The 16,310-nt window shown below is 40.7% G+C and overlaps 1 protein-coding gene across 5 annotated transcripts in view; it reads right to left on the bottom strand.

Annotated features, from left to right (window-relative positions):
- The window catches only part of SLC39A12 (solute carrier family 39 member 12), a 63,058-nt gene extending 47,044 nt beyond the window's left edge, over window positions 1-16,014 (bottom strand). For 3 of the 5 annotated variants that reach the window (XM_058669742.1, XM_004578575.3, XM_058669743.1), the window contains exons 1-4: window positions 15,754-16,014; window positions 9,475-9,756; window positions 5,958-6,165; window positions 16-188 (exon numbers count right to left, since the gene is read on the bottom strand). In XM_058669742.1, coding sequence (XP_058525725.1) covers window positions 16-188; window positions 5,958-6,165; window positions 9,475-9,756; window positions 15,754-16,014 — 924 coding nt within the window. Of the gene's footprint in view, window positions 1-15; window positions 189-5,957; window positions 6,166-9,474; window positions 9,757-15,753 lie in introns of those variants that run through there. The other 2 variants (XM_058669744.1, XM_058669745.1) reach the window with 1 other exon arrangement.
- Window positions 16,015-16,310: the final 296 nt, after the last annotated feature.

The following is a 16,310-nucleotide window of genomic DNA, read 5'->3' as shown; positions in this document are numbered from 1 at the left end:
AGATGATGTCCATACCTGATCCCAGGAAACAGGACCGTTGTCTGGCTCTCTCTCCGAGGATGCAGCTAGATTATGGTAGTCCCAATCATAGACTGCCGTGTTGTTCTGTGTCCTTTGAAGGTGATGCATTTTATCCTTTCTGATACAGGTACTTTTGGTCCATAGTATGTTAAGGAGTTGATCTAATTCTAGAAATTTCATATAAAATCTGGTGTCACATAAAATAGACAGGTTAAGTTCAGAATAATCACTATTTAACATGGACATAATATAGACATTCGATGAAGTAAATTTGGTTCAAAGAAAATCCAATCTTTATTCCTGGGGGGGGAGACATTATATATTTATACTTCACATTGATATTGATTTCCTCACATGATCTTGGTTAAACTTCGAGGCAGAGCACAGTTACACAGATAGTCTCTCGATTTACATACCTTGGAGATGAAATGGGCAATTTGACCAACAGAAGTACCTTTTATAAAGCCAAGTATTTCCCTTTTCTAGAAGTGTGTAACTTACAGATGATGGTTGCCTAAACTTTAGTAGATTGACTGTCATTAATGCAGTTAAGTTAATAACATTGTTTTATTCTTAAGTAGTCAGAAAAGATATAAGACAAGGAGCTGATACTGTAGACATAAGCTAAAATTTGTTTTCTATATTACTGTGACATATTTGCTACTTTACAGATTGCAATTTAGTTTCCTTCAAAATAGCTCTAAGTTTTAAAAAAAATGATTGAAGGGGACAGAAATGTGTGGCACAGTGAGTTAAGCTGATGTCTGCAGCACTGGCATCTCATGGGGAACAGGTTCACATTCTGGCTGCTCCTCTTCTGATGTAGCTCCAGCCACTAATGCACCTGGGAAAGCGTTGGAGCAGGACCAAGGACTGGAGCGCCTGGCTTCTGCCTGACCCAGTCATTGGTGTTGTGGCCTTTGGGAGAGTGAGCTAGCGGACAGAAATTCTCTTTCTCTCCATCTCTCTCTGTAAATCTTTAAAATAAAATAAAAATCTTTTAAAAATAATTGATATAGGGCACCTGTCTTACTTATTAATAAAATGACTTTCAAATTTTCCTAATATGGTAGGAAAAATTGCAAATTAAAGTTCTGGGGGATACACTGTCAATGAAAGTTTTGAGATTTGGAAAACAACTGAAAAATATAATTCACATTTGGGGAAAATGTCAGTAAATATATCTGCGTAGTCCAAGAACTAACAGTCTTCAAAGGAACTGCTTTAGGTATGTTTAAGGCACTAAGTGAAATTATATCTAAAGAATTGTAGGAAAGAATTAAAATTATGACAATAATTAATGCACTAATAGTACTTCCCCATACCAAAGGAATAACCAAAAAATGGAGATCAATATTATAGAAAAATTCTAATGAAAATTCTGGAATTGAAAAATAACAGATACTCAACATTATATTTGAGGAGGCAGCTGTACTATACCCAATACAACAAGCAATTCAACAAAGATATTCAATATCATATTTGAGAAGGCAGGAGAAAAAGTAATCAAACTTGGCGTTAACCAAAATAATGTATTCTTAAGAACAGGGATGAAAAACAGCAGGTTTCCAAGACCTGTGGGAGAGCAACAAGGACACCAACATACATGTGATAGCAGGCACCAAAGAGGTGAAAGAGAATCAGAAAAAAACATGGAGCAAACAGTAACTGAAACGTTTCTAACCTAATATGCAGTTCAATATACACGCTCCATAAGTCCAAATTCTCAGTAGGGTTAATCTAAGACCGACAATCTAAGTTGTTGAAAGTCAATGACAAAGATAAAGCCAGGAAAGAGAAAATGATTTCTCACTTTCAGGAGAGCATCACTACAATTAGTGGGCCACTGTCCCTCCAAACAGTGGCGGCTACTAGGTTACAGAACATATGCAGAGAAACAAAAGTCATCTGTTAGTCAAGAATTTTATAGCCAGCGAAAGAATTCTTCAAAATGAGATGTGAAAAAACAAACAAACTCAGATATACAGCAAATGAGAGAATTTGTTGCTAATATATAGGCCTTACAAGAAATACAAAATAAAGTTGCTATGTGAGAAGGAAATGATCTAGATTTAGCCTTTGGATAAATTTTCTATTTTGTTTATTCCACCAGAAGAAATAAAGAGGCCTGCAGATGTTAAAAATGCAAGTTATTTATGCAAGATTTCATAAATAAATTTTTCTTATTTGTTCTCTAAGCTTAATGGGAAAATACCATAGGATTTTATTTTAAAGTTAGAAATAACATAAGGACATAGATCATCCCAGTTACTATTTAACATTACATTGGAATTGTTGGCAGTGAAATTAAGTAGGAAAGAAATTAAAAACACAAGAATTATAAAGCAGGAGACAAAACTGTATATATTTAGAGATGATATAATTATGTTTGAAATCCCTAAAAACATGGGTGGGGAAGATAGAATGATTCAGTCTTGGAAGAGTTTAAAATCAATTCACATATACATAGGCCAATTAGAACACATAACGAAGTAAAATCCCATTTAATAACTCCACAAAAATTAGTAGGCAAACCTCAGCCTAAGGTCTAAGAAATTTGTATCCCATAGTGAAGTTTCTCTGTTCAATATCTGACTCTAGCTTTCTGCTAAATGCAGACCCTGTGAGGCAATGGTGATGGTTTGAGTATTTGGGTTTCTGCCATGATCATGGGATACCTGTATTGAATCCCCAGTTTTGGTTTCCAGTTCAGGTCAACCCTGACTTTTGCAGCATTTAGGGAGTAAACTGGCAGGTAGAACGCTTTCTCTGTTTCTTTTCTCGTCTCTCAATTAAATATAAACAGAAGCCTAAACATAAGAGAAATGCCTTAAATCTATGTTTGGAAAAGAACACAACATTTAATAAACAGAAAGACACTGTTGTCTTGGATCTAAAGATGCAACATCTCCTAGGTACCAATTCCCCTTAAGTGATTTTAGAATTCCCAAATACAATGTCAATAACATCATCACACACTTCTTTTGCTTCTCCAGAGCTGGATAGTTTGATGATGTTCCTTAGGAAGAACACAAAAGTTCAGAATATCCTAAAAGAGAACAAGGAAGGCTAACTCTCTGACATTAAAACAAGTTAGGACACCACTGTTGGAAAAGCAATATGGTGAGTATGGTGCTGGCACATGCACATACGAGCTAGGTGACAGAATAGGAGATCCAGAAATAAACACATTACATTTAGACATATTTTAAAGAGATTTATTTACTTGAAGGCAAACTGATAGGGGAGGAGAGACAAACAGAGATCATCCATCTGTTAGTTTACTCCCTAAGTGGATGCAAACATTAAAGCTAGGCCAGGCCAAAGCCAGAAACCAGAAATGTCATCTAGGTCTTCCATGTGGGTATCAGGGGCCCAAGCAGGTGGACAAACTTCTGGTGCTTCCCCAGGAGCATCAGCAGGGAGTTGGATCCATAAGAGAACAGCTAGGACCCAAACTGATGCTCTTAAGAAGTACTGATATCTCTGGCAGCAACTTAACACCTGTGCCATAATAACAGAAAACTGTCTGTATTATATTAAAGCAACATCTCAAATCAGTGGATAAAATAATTCATTTTAAATATGAGGTGTAGGAAAACTGAGTAGTCATACAGAAAAAAACCTCATAATTTCCTCATAGCCAGTTTCAGAATTTATCTTAAAAGGACCAGAAATAAAAACATTCAAGAAGAAAATATGGGTTATTTCCTCCATCACCTAGAGACATGGGAAGCTTCTTGGATTTCAACCCAAAATCCAAAGGCAATAAAAGTTTTATTAACTGAATCCTAAAAAACAAACAAAAATTATAAAATGAATGATTCCTGCTCTAGACAGGAATTATGAAAAATAAGCCTGGAATATTGTGTTATATCACAAAGTAAGAAAATTAATGTAGGGATTGTATTCAAAAAATAACAGGCTAACATGACTAGGATTCCACTGGTCAAAGAGGAGAGAATCTGTGTACCAACTGGGGTAATACTGATAACGCCTTGAGAGAGGTGAAATCACTTCACTCTCTATGTTGTTGGATCATTCTTACCCTTTGAAAAACGTACCTTTGAAAAATTGTACTAGTGCATATAAAAATTTATTGTTACATTCATTCTAGAGCTTCAATGAAATGAAAAAACGATGAGTGGGTGATTTTTATCACAAAATTATTACACTAATAAATGAAACAGGAATGAGAGAGCAACACCATTTTGTAAACCTTAACTAATCTATAATCATCAATAGTTTACAACTTTTTCAAAAAAAAAAGAAAGAACAAGTCATGTTGCATGTTTCCAATGGGAGATGCCAACTACAAAGCATTATCCCCAAATAATGAGCAAAAATTGACCAAGTCTAGCAAAGAGTTCAGGGGGGAGGCAATGCACAGAAAAACGTGTTTAATGGAAAGTAAAGTATCAGCATAACCCAGGTGGTAGATAATCCCTTGTGTTTTCCTCAACAGAAAACATTTGTAACAGAGAAGATAGAAAACTAGGAAAGCAGGACACTTACAACATCAGCTTAAGAGACATGCTAATTTGCATTTCAGTACTTTATTTGGACATGAGTCTAATTTAAAAAAAAAAAAACTTAAAAATCAGAACAATGTGACTTGAATTTCTAAGTCTATAGAGCTCTTTTTTTTTTTTAAGATTCATTTATTTTTATGGGGAAAGCCAGATATACAGAGAGGAGGAGAGACATAGAGGAAGATCTTTCGTCCAATGATTCACTCTCCAAGTGGCCACAGCAGCCAGAGCTGAGCCAATCCAAAGCCAGGACCCCGAGCTCCTTCCAGGTCTCACACACAGGTGCAGAGTCTCAAGGCCTTGGGCTGTCCTTGACTGTTTTCCCAGGCCACAAGTAGGGAGTTGGATGGGAAGCAGGACTGCAAGGATTAGAACCAGCGTCCACATGGGATCCCGTTGCATGCAAGGCAAGGACTTCGACTGTTAGGCTACCATGCCGGGCCTGAGTTCTTTTTTTATTGTGTTTATTTAAAAGGGCAGAGAGAGACAGGGACGGAGATCCCTGTTTGCTGGTTCCCTCCCCTGCTGCCCACTGAAGCTGAGAGGGAAGAGTCAGGAACTCAACCCAGGTCTTTCAAATGGATGTCAGATATCCAAGCGTTTGCACACATCACCTGCTGCCTCCCAGAGTACACATTAGCAGGGGCTGGAACTGGGAATGAGCCAGGACTCTAACCCAAGCACTTTAAGGAGATGCAAATATTTCAAGTGGTGTTTGTACCACATCAAATGTCTACCCCAATACCATTAAAATTTTTGAAGTTATGATTTGCTTTATTTTTCTTAACAAAATTCAACTCAGGGCATTTTAACGCAGATTTGGAAAATAATTTGATTACCTTTCACGTTATTCATTCTGTCAAATTCAAAGAAATGTGCAAAACCAAATATCCTGATTCCTCCCCTGACATCCCATTTCATTGCAGAGTTGAAAAAGTTACTACTGAAAAGTACAGTATGGAATAGATTTATTATTGTTTTTATTTAAAATTGACTGATAGTTACGATGATAAGGAAACTGCTAGTAAACCTCTTACACTATTTGGAGTAGTATTTCGCCATTCCATGCAACACTTCACCACCTCTGACCCAGCACTGTGTTCCAAACAGGAAAGTGTTTGGTTAGTACCCGCAACAGATCATAAAGTCTCTCCCTTCAGCTCCACATCTGCTACTTCAATCACTGGAAATGGACAGAGGCCCGAATTTCTTACATCATTACCACATAGACACCACAGCATGTTTGCCTCGAAAGACCACCTGGGCCGTCAGCCTACATGCCGAGAGAAAGTGACGCTTGAAACATACCTGAACGCTTTCAGTCCTGATAAAGCTTCAGCTTTTCTTGCACCATTGATTTGGTAGATGTGCCTTGGAATTGAAATTCACAAACAATATCCTTACCCGGTAGATGGAGAGTGTTTGTGCTATTCAAGAAGTTGAAAATGTAGTCTGTAAAATAGTCTGGGGAAGGCAACTGTCTTCGTCCCAGACAAACGCCTTGCAGGGACAACGCGATGATCATCTCTGCCAGCTGAGGAAGTGTCTTTTCATCAGCTCCTTCACTGCTGAGTATTCCAGATTTTTTCTGCAGTGTTCTGGTTTCCATACACTAACATCAAACACAAATTAAAGAGAAAAAAATATAACTTGGTGAAGTTTCTTTGATTAAAACCTCTCAATGATTTCCCCAAAAGACAAAGAACAGTTCACCTAAAGGAAGACTGAATTATTAACAAAATTGTCCATGGGCATCTTCTCCTGTCTCCAAAGTGTGTTTAGAAGTCACTGTGCTTTCAGGACCCTGGGTCAATATTGGGTGGCCATTGCCTGTCCCTGGGCGCTGGGGTGGTTGGCAGACGGTGTGGCTTCTCCCCTGGTCTCACCCCTCCCCCCAGATACAGGAAAAAGAAATGGAAACCTTGGAAACAATCACCACATCCACTTTCCCTGATCTCAATCCTTCCCACCCTGACACCCTGATCAATTATGTAAGCATCACCTAACATAAAAATCAAAAAGAAAGAAATCATTGTACTTGCTTGTTTCATCTGCTGGAACAGCTGATTTTCAACTCCCACCATTTTGATTTCACATTTTTTTAAAAAAAAAACCATCTTTAAAAAAAAAACAGAAAAAAAGATATAAAGAGAGAAATTTATTTTCTATTTGTGGGTTCATTTCCCTAGATGGCTACAAAAACTGGGGCTGAGCCAGGAGCTGCATCTGGTTCTCCTACATGTTGAAGGGTCCCAAGTATTCAAGCCATCTTCAGCTGCTTTCCCGTGTGCGTTAGCAAGGAACAAGATGCAAAGTGAAGTAGCCAGATCTGGAACTGTAGCACATGCTGGCCCCTCACCCTGGTCCTCCATGCTTATTACCCTCTTGAAGATATTTTCTCCAATGTATCTCCTGCCCTTATTGTTTATACTCCTTCTCCACTGGCAATCTTTAGGCACTAAATCAGCTCTATATTCCCTGTCTGGATTTCACACTGGTCTGGCTGCCTCGTATCATCACAGGGTATATCTACTTTCACATCTCCCTTTAATCTAAGGCTCCATATATGCTTTGAAATCACAGAGGACATTAAGACCTTCTTCATATGTCTGTGACAATTTGTCTTGTTTAAATTATGAACCACTGAAAGAATCTTGCCTTGTACCCTACTAATATACCCATTCATTTATTTTGATACTGATTAAATGCTTACTACATGCCAGGCAGTACACTAAACCCATTACACTGAACTAAAAGGAAGAAGGTAGGTTCATCCAAAGAGGACTCAGAGCAATGTCAGTGTATCCATGTTGCATCCTTATGAAGAGGAATTAAAATTGTCTGTTAGCTTAGGTTGTCTGTGATTAGCAGCACATGCACAGCCACAACAGAGCAGAGTAGAAGGCTGAGAATCAGTGCTCAAGATTTTATGAATTTGGAGAAGCAGCCAGAAGTTCCATGGGTTAAAAAGAGCAAGTAGAAACATCATCCAGCATGGATGTCACAGTGGTGTAGTTTTCACAGGAGTTACGAAACAGTAGCAGCCTTACAGGGCTGCTGACCAGAAAGAACATTTCTAACCCTTGCTTCACCCCTACAGTCATTAGAGTGTGGTCAAGAAGGTTCCTCCATGCCAAGGGCAGGGCTAATAGAGAACTACAGGCAGACTCCCACCTCTTCACCATGGAAATAACAAACAATGGAACGGACATCAAGAGATTTTGTCAGAAAAGACAAAAATTCAGTAGTTTGGGAAAGGAGAGTGGAAGGATAAAAAGGATGCACATTTGGGCTCATAGAGAATGTTGACTTAATTAGGGTAAATGATAGAAAATTTTCAGGAGAGTTGGCAGAAAGCTATCTAGAGCTGTGGTTAGTCATCTGACTTCTGGAGCCTAGTCCTATGCAGACCAAGACCTGGAAAAACCAGCAGTGGGCCTGCCTGGCCAGTTCCTTTGGCTAGAATCAGGACCAGCCCGCCGAGAGGGAAGGCCAGTCCTTGGTGAAGGCTGCAGTGGCTGACTTCAGGGAGGCCCAGGCCAGCTGGACAAGCTCGGTCACCATTCCCAGGGATAGAAAAGGTGGTATCTCTGGAGACCACTGCTACAAGGCCTAACAAAGGGTTAACCTGAAAGCTCAACTCCTGTACACTTTACAGTTGGAGAAAACAGTTCCATTTGGAATACTGAATAGAATTTATTCACCTGTGGGGATACTTTCTCTCACAAAGATTCTGAAGTTTGATTATTTGTAGTATGTGTAGGATAACCATAAATTTGGACATACACACACTATTTACTTTTAAATGCTGGGCTTTCATTTGCATTTAATCTGCATCAACAAGTTATGGGGAAGATTGCTAAAATCCTAGAAGAAGCTAATCTTGTTTTTTAGAGATATTGCTGGAAATAAATTATATGTATTCACACCTTCTTATTCAAGCAGTGAACAGAATTCTGTTAAGGAATTTATCTTCCAAAAGTAAAAATAGGAACAAAAATATGGCCAAATTTTGAGAGTTACAGATGTTCAGAAAGTTGTTAGTAAACAGGTCTTCTATTTTTTCTTCTGGTTATAAGAGAGATTAAACATAGTTACAGCAAGTGGGGATACATTTGATGGTCATTAAGTCATAATGTAACAGGTCCCTTTGTGCTTCTAAGAGCCACAACTGAGACCAAGAACCAAATATGGTTATACATGTTGACGAATACTTCAACAAAAATAGTCCATTTTCCACACACCGAGCTTATAGCTGACCACCCATTTGAGACAATGCGATGCACCTAAACTTTGTGTTCACACACTCTGTGTGCTCAAACTTCCCACTGCATACCATTAAACAAAAGTCTAATGGAAAATCCCATTTTTGCTAGAATAACCAAGAAGGTAGGCGAGACCCAATGCTTGCTTCCCACCAACAGAAGCTGAGAGAGATGAGAAGCTTTAAATAAACCATGTGCACAAGTCAGAAGCTACGAGAGGGTTCAGCTTCTGTGGCCAGTGGTCAGACAATGATTCAAGGTGCTCCTGCGGAATTACTAGTGATGCATTCACCTACCTCAAACATGTCTACCTTCTTTCCTGGCCTACTGGCAAGAAAACAGACACATTACCCACAACAGTTCTGGGCTTGCAGCCTGAGGCTCCTATCTGAGTGCTCAGCAGGACCCAGAGGAGAGCTACCCTGTCACCTGGCTGGCCCGCCAGTCTGATCTTGCTAAAAAAATCATCTTCAAGGAAGCATCCCATTTCCACTTTGGACTCAGAAAGTTGTAGTTATGGAAAGAATCCCAGGACCAAATATTACAACCACCTTGCTCTCTTAGAAAGGTTTAGAAATCAACAAGTGACACAGATTAAGATCCCACAACTGTATAACACATGGGAGTAAGGCCAGTCTCAATCCTGGCCCTCTTACCTGGCTCCTAGAAGTTTCAAAGTATTGCCTAGTGAAAGCCAAAATGTCTTCGGTCTCGTTCTGTGAGAGGATAGCAGAGTCTTCGTTCTGCCGGAGGTTCAGTAGGCTGTGCAGGTAAAACTGATACTCTGTATTACTCATGTTGACCTTTGAAGCACAGATCTCTTGCTGATGAACAATGTAATACAGAAGGAGAAGACACACACGCTGGACGACGTCCTCTCTCAGCTGATCTTCAAACTCTCCTCCAGCGATTAGTAACAACGCATCTGGTTCAAAGCACTGCAGGGAGAGAAAGAATTAAAGGCCCCACACATGAAAACCTGCGGGTCTCCACTGTCCGTTTCACGAGGAGAGGGCAAGCAGGAAGGCTCAACACAATAACCAGATGAAGAGTCCAGGGTGGACTGTTGTGTAAGGGTGGTTCCACTGAGCCAAACTATAGTTTCCACACTTTGATTTTGGCATTTAAGTGTTGCTCCATCACACATAGAAGGAAGTCCAAACTTCTCAAAGTTCTCTTTGGTCCACCCAATCTCCCTGACTTTAGCCTCTCCCCACTACCTAGGTAAATTCCTGCCCCCATTGTTTTTCTGAAAATTTCACCAAACTCTTTCCATCATTTTTTCAGGTCTCTTTGCCCTCCCCCCTTCCCCACTTCCTTCTCATATCTTCACTTAATGTGTCAACTACCTACCCACCCCAGGTTATCTTCCCAAACACTCATGAACCTATATTCTTTAGTACAAGAGAAATTTAGTGTGAGATATATGTACATATATATATATACATATATTAAATTTCTAGTAGCAACATTTTAGAAACTAAAGAAAAACTTTAATTTTAATATTTTATCTTATATATTGATATGTATTTGTTTCAACACAGTCAAAATTTTAAAAAGTTATGGAAATAATTTCTATTTTTTCTGTTGGAAGAAACTTTTATACTTACTGATATGGGCAATGAGTATGTAAATTTCCAATCCAGATTCTTATCTCCCACGGGGGAAAAAATACTAAGTAGAGGTTAGTATCATGCACAGAATTTATAATAGGAGCAGACTTTATTCAACAATGAGGGCATGAGCACACATTCATACCTGTATGTGGACAGCCCCCTCCCCCAACAGAAGAATACCTATCATGATTGGATCAGAGGGTTGCTGCAAAAGAGATATAAAATGAGTGCAGCTTCTTTAATCACAGTCCATGTTGAAGAGAAAGTCAGTGAATGGTTCATGTGAGTATGGTCTGCGTTTTGAAGAGACACCTTCCCTGTTCTCTACCTCTTTTTATAAGGTAAGGGGTGGCCCTTATTTGAAGATATAAATGGGGTATGGGGCCCAGCGTGATAGCCTAGTGGCCAAAGTCCTGGCCTTGTACATGGCAGGATCCCATATGGGCACCGGTTCTAATTCTGGTGGTCCCACTTCCCATCCAGCTTCCTACTTGTGACCTGGGAAAGTGGTAGAGGACACCCCCAAGCCTTAAGATCCTGCATCCATGTGGGAGACCCAGAAGAAACTCCTGGCTCCTGGCTTTGGATCGGCTCAGTTCTGGCTGTTGCGATCACTTGGGGAGTGAATCATTGGACGAAAGATCTTCCTCTATGTATCTCCCCCTCTCTGTACATCTGGCTTTCCCAATAAAAACACAGATATACCCTAGGAAGGTAGATATATTAATGGACAGTTAAAGAGTATTACTTTGTATGGGTACAAGACTTCCTAAACCGACTCCTGAACTATAGCTAGCAACCTAGTCACAACATTTCATCACCAGCACATCTCAAATTGAGCAAATGCCACAGTCATATGTGTTTAATGGCTACTGTATTGGATGGTACAGTTCCAGAAACCACAAGCTTTTTTTAATCATAGCACTAATTAGTTGAAATAGCTCTCTGAATGCCTGCCAGCTCTCTTTCTGACCCTGCTTCCTGCTGAGTACACATTAGAGGCAGCAGACAATGGTGCACAAACTTGGATTCCTTCCTCCCATGCCAGAGATGGAGATTGAGTTCCATCCTATCCTGACTTTGGCTTGGCCAAACACCGTCTCCGCACTTCCCCATCTCCCTGCCTACATTTCTCCCTCACTCCCTCACTTCCTCTCTTCCCTCCCCCCTCTTTTTCTCTGTCAATTTTCAATTTTCTTTCTCCTCTGTGAAAGCAAGTGGTCCATTAAGACCATATTTTGTCTGCCCTGTGAACAGTTCTATCTTCAGATATAGAACAGTATCTGGCATTAGAGCAGTGTTAAAAGTCTGAATGAATGCGATTTGCTCTTCCTCTCACCAATTGCAAGACCATGCAAGCTAAATACCCTCTCTGGGTAGAAATAAGACAAAAGCCACCATCGGGACTGGTGGTAGTGGGGGCATAGAACTTTTAGAATTTTCAGTTTCTGTTAAAAGTTTTTATCAACCAGCTGGCTTGTGTTTGGGAGAGGCTATTTAGCAAAAAATGTACAAAAAACTTCCCCACCATAGGCATCTGGCCCTGTCCAAGGCTGCTGGATCCAGTGAAACGACCCTTTGTTAAGAAAGAATGGACTCATTCAGGAATAATCCATTCATTTTCCTCTTAATCTTGTCAGGTGGATGCATAAAATCAAAGGGAGAAAAAACACAAAGTTTCTGGCAATTAAACTTTTGGTAAGAAAATACATTTTAGGAAAAGATTGATTAAAATTCAAATAGAGGTCCTCCCTATACACTAAAGTGATGATCAGATTCTTGGTAGCACTTGTCCACCATACATCACACCCCACAGCCAAATCAGAGTACCTCTACCAGCTACACAGCTCAGCGTTACTTACTGCTCCTACCATTGAGGAGCCAAGGCTATGACAAGTCTCTGTTTCTGCAGGCACAAGGGAAGTATCAGATCTGCAGGGTCAACCTTAGAGGTTTCCTATTTTAAGATGTCTACAGTTTGACTCTAGGCAATGAGTGCATTCATGATCTACATTATTAGATATGGGTCGGAATTGTGGAACAGCTCGTTAAGCTGCCACTGACATGTTGGTGTCCCATATGGGAGATATGTTTCAAGTTGCAGCTGCTCTACTTCAGATGCAAATCCTAGCTAATGAATCTGGGGAAAGCATCAGAAGATGGCCCAAGGAACTGGGGTCCTAACACTCACGAGAGACCTGGGTGGAGTTCCTGGTTCCTATCTTTAGCCTGGTCCAGCCCTGGACATTGAAGCCATTTAGGAGTGAGCCAGTGGAAGGAAGATCTCCCTCTCTCTGTCTCTGTTCATATTCATTCATTCATATTTCTCTCTCTCTCTGTCTCTCCCGCTACCATGTCTGTATAAAATGCTAAAAATAAAAGCGTGGAACCATCATTGTGGCACAGTGGGTTGATCCACTGCCTGCAATGTTGGCATTCCACAAAAGTGCCAGTTAGATCTGGCTCCCTGTTAATGTGCCAGGGAAAATAGCAGTTTATGGCACAAATGCTTGGACCATTGCTACCCATATGGATGATCCCAATAGAGTGCCAAACTCCAATCTTCAGCCACGTCAAGTCTTTGACCATTGTAGCCACTTGGGAAGAATCATCTGTGGGTGGAAGATCTCTGTTTCTCCATCTATAACTCTATCTTTAAAATAAATAAATCTTTTAAGATAATTTGCTAGATTTTTATAAATCTGTTTTTGAGGACTAGGAATAGATACTATTTGACTATAAAATGCAAGATGGAAGTTGTGCTTCTTCCTCCTCCAGCCAAACAAGGAGCTAGAAAAATGCTCCCCAACAGCAGGCATGGGTTTTTCATGGGTGGGTATCAGATTTAGCAGCTTTCCTGCCTGACCAAAAGCCTTAGCTGAGAATTCAGATAAACTTGAATGGTGGACTAGGAAAAAGCCTGATGCTTTGTACTATCTGTTCCCTGATGGGATGAAAGAATTGGGACCAGAAGTAAATTAGTAAGACCTGAGAACATTGGCCTTTCCTCTTGAATATGAGAACTTCTCAAACGTGGTCACAATCCTGAGTATCCAGGACAGGGGAGGCAGGCATAGCAGCCTGGCAGCGGAAGGTGGTCAGGCTTTGTGGTCCCTGGACAAGGACGGGTCAGGGGTGGCCAGGCAGTACAAGGGACGGAGAGAATCTGAGCACTCCTGTCTGCCCATGTGTGCAAGAGGGCTCCCTCTGGAAGGCCTCCGTGCCTCAGGCCTGTGGGTGAGGAAGCCAGGCCCCCCATGTCCCGAGTGCGAGAGGTGCCAAAACAGGGCTTTGGGCCCTTCCAGAGCCTGTGTGGAGCTGTACTTCTCTCTGCATTACTGAGTTTCTTCTGGAATTACTTAATCCCTCATTAAGTTCATTAAAGCTCCATTCCAAACGTTCTCATAAAAAGAGAGAGAGAGAAGAAAAAAACCAGGACCTGGCAAGAACTACCCATTCCCCCCAACCCCCTGCTGCAGCTTGAATGGCTTTAGTTTTGAATTCCTAGTACTGCAGACTAATGCTTGTAACAGTTTTTATCTAGATCATGGCATTTGGATCCCTGCCTCGCTCAGCTGCCAGTCCTTGGAGATAGACTCTCAGCCAGCAGCCCCTTTCTACACAGCATTGTGCCTCCCAGCGCATGTGCTCTGAAACAGCGAAGACACCATCACAAGCTAAAGCACCATGATTTGGGCCAGAAGCTGAGTATTTGTGAAGCCGACAGGCATCTGTCACTTCCGTCTATTCACAAATGACACAGAGACCTTTCCTGGGTTCTTCCCTGATGGGAAATTCTGATGAACCGGGGCCCATGTAGCAGCGGGAGCTGAAGGTCCTCTTTGTTGCACTCCAGCTTCTTCAGAGAGCCAAAGCAGCAGCAAGAGGGAAGACCTGTTAAAACCATTTGGAGCCCTAGTCACAGAATGAATTCATATGGAAGCCAAATGGTCCCAACTCTTGATAATGTCACCGAAAGCAGAAAGTGAAAAACAATCCCCGGCCCTGAAAAGGGAGAACAATTTTGCATGTTTATACTACCATTTGCAAAACTAATATTCAACCAGGAACTTCCTGACATTAAAGGCGAACATTGCCTGAAGCACATTCTCCGAAGACATTAATGAGATACGACTCCTGGGTGTTTCCAGTGGGATGTCTAATGTTGTCTGTATCTATGAATGGCATTGCACATGAGTTGTCTCTCATAACATACTTCCTCTGGGAACCACTGGGTCTTCTACCAATTATTGAATTATTTATTGTTCACACAGGGCAGAGAAAAAGTATTGTGTGAATCAGACTCCTTCTGTCAGGACAGAACCCAAAATACTTGGCCAGCAATTAACCCTCACCCCCACCCCAGAACTATGCATGATGGATGAAGTCTGCCAAAATTCAGTTTGGAGACTAGCTATCTGTTTCTGTTTTATTTATGGATGTATTTATAGGTTCGTCTTAAAAATAATCTTGGCAGTGAGGGAAGGGATGGTGAAGAGTCAGTTGTTTCTGTTTGCAGTTCTCATTGCTTCTGCCATTCCTACCAACCCATCTAACTATATCCCTAAAGCACAAATGGAGACACCCACCACACTCACTGCCTTCATGGTCAGATCACTTGGGGAGATTTTTTTTAATTCCATCTTTGGTAGTTAAGTCTCAGTGTTGAGAAGATCAAATCCCAGTGTGGGTATTTGGCACAACCGGTCCAGCTGGTTCACACAGTCAGGGTTGAGAGTTACTGCCTAGACTAGAGAGGCCAGAGGTAGGACTCAGAAACCACCATCTCTATTCTGGCTGCAGCATTTCTCTCTCCTAGCTCAGATGCCTCGGAGTTATCAAGGTGACCAACTATTCACCACACAGAATAGTAGAAAAGAGATACATACCCAGGAAAGAGTATTCAAAAATTCAATGTTAGATAGGAATAAGGTGTTTATGATTATGCAGTAGACAAGAAAAAAAATCACATCTTACTAGTCACATGACAAGTTCACTATAAACAAAAAAGAATTAGTAAATCACAAAGAGAGGACTAAAAATTTGTACTTGCAAATAAATACCTTAAAACAAGAAAGTTCTAGAGAGATTTATATAATCATTATCCTAACTTTGAAAAAAAACTCTGCCTTTAAGTTCTATGTAAAGAATGATTTGGGGCATTCAAAAGATGGAAGTCATTTTACCACCAAGCATTGCTAACTTGGATCTGAGAAGATCAGTACTGAATTTGGCTTTCCCGAAGTAAATGACTATAGAATCCATTGATTTTTTTTTTTTTACATGCCCTGGTACCTGATAGCATTTCATTTCACTGACCAGATTGCAATTTCCTTGTATTCTGTCTGTTCTCCGTGGACAACCGGTTTTCTCCAACAAGACTTTGATGAGACTTCTTGAGTGGTTGAGAGGTGTTTGGTCGCTGGCAGAGAGCACCCGTAGCCAATGTGCCAGTTGGCTTGGCTTTCCTGCGCTGCTGCTGTCTTCAGTGGAGGATGTGTCTGCTTCCATAGAATCAACAAAGCTCAGAAGAAGAAACAATGGCATCCAAAACACTGAAAGTTTCGTCCAGAAGCCCATTTCCAGATGTCCTTTACCTGGAGTCTGCCTTTGGGTGAGTTGCTGTTCACAGGATAAGCTTGTAACCAGAGGTATTTCTGTGATAAAGGGGATATCAAAGTTCAATAACTGTGCCTACAACATGTTGGAAAAGATTCTTTAATTGGGTGGCTAAGCTAATTAGCAATGACAAGCTGCTTCAAAACAACAGGGGGTCTGCTGGTAGCCCATAACCTAAAATGACAAGAAACAACTGTGGTTGCAGACTGTCAATCTGCAGAGAAACAACCAAGAAGCTTATACGAATGCCACTCTCT

Source organism: Ochotona princeps, chromosome 10, assembly GCF_030435755.1.
Source record: "Ochotona princeps isolate mOchPri1 chromosome 10, mOchPri1.hap1, whole genome shotgun sequence".
NCBI classification, from domain to species: Eukaryota; Metazoa; Chordata; class Mammalia; order Lagomorpha; family Ochotonidae; genus Ochotona; species Ochotona princeps.
The sequence above is the reverse complement of the archived record's forward strand: the minus strand, read 5'-3'. Positions and strand labels throughout refer to the sequence as shown.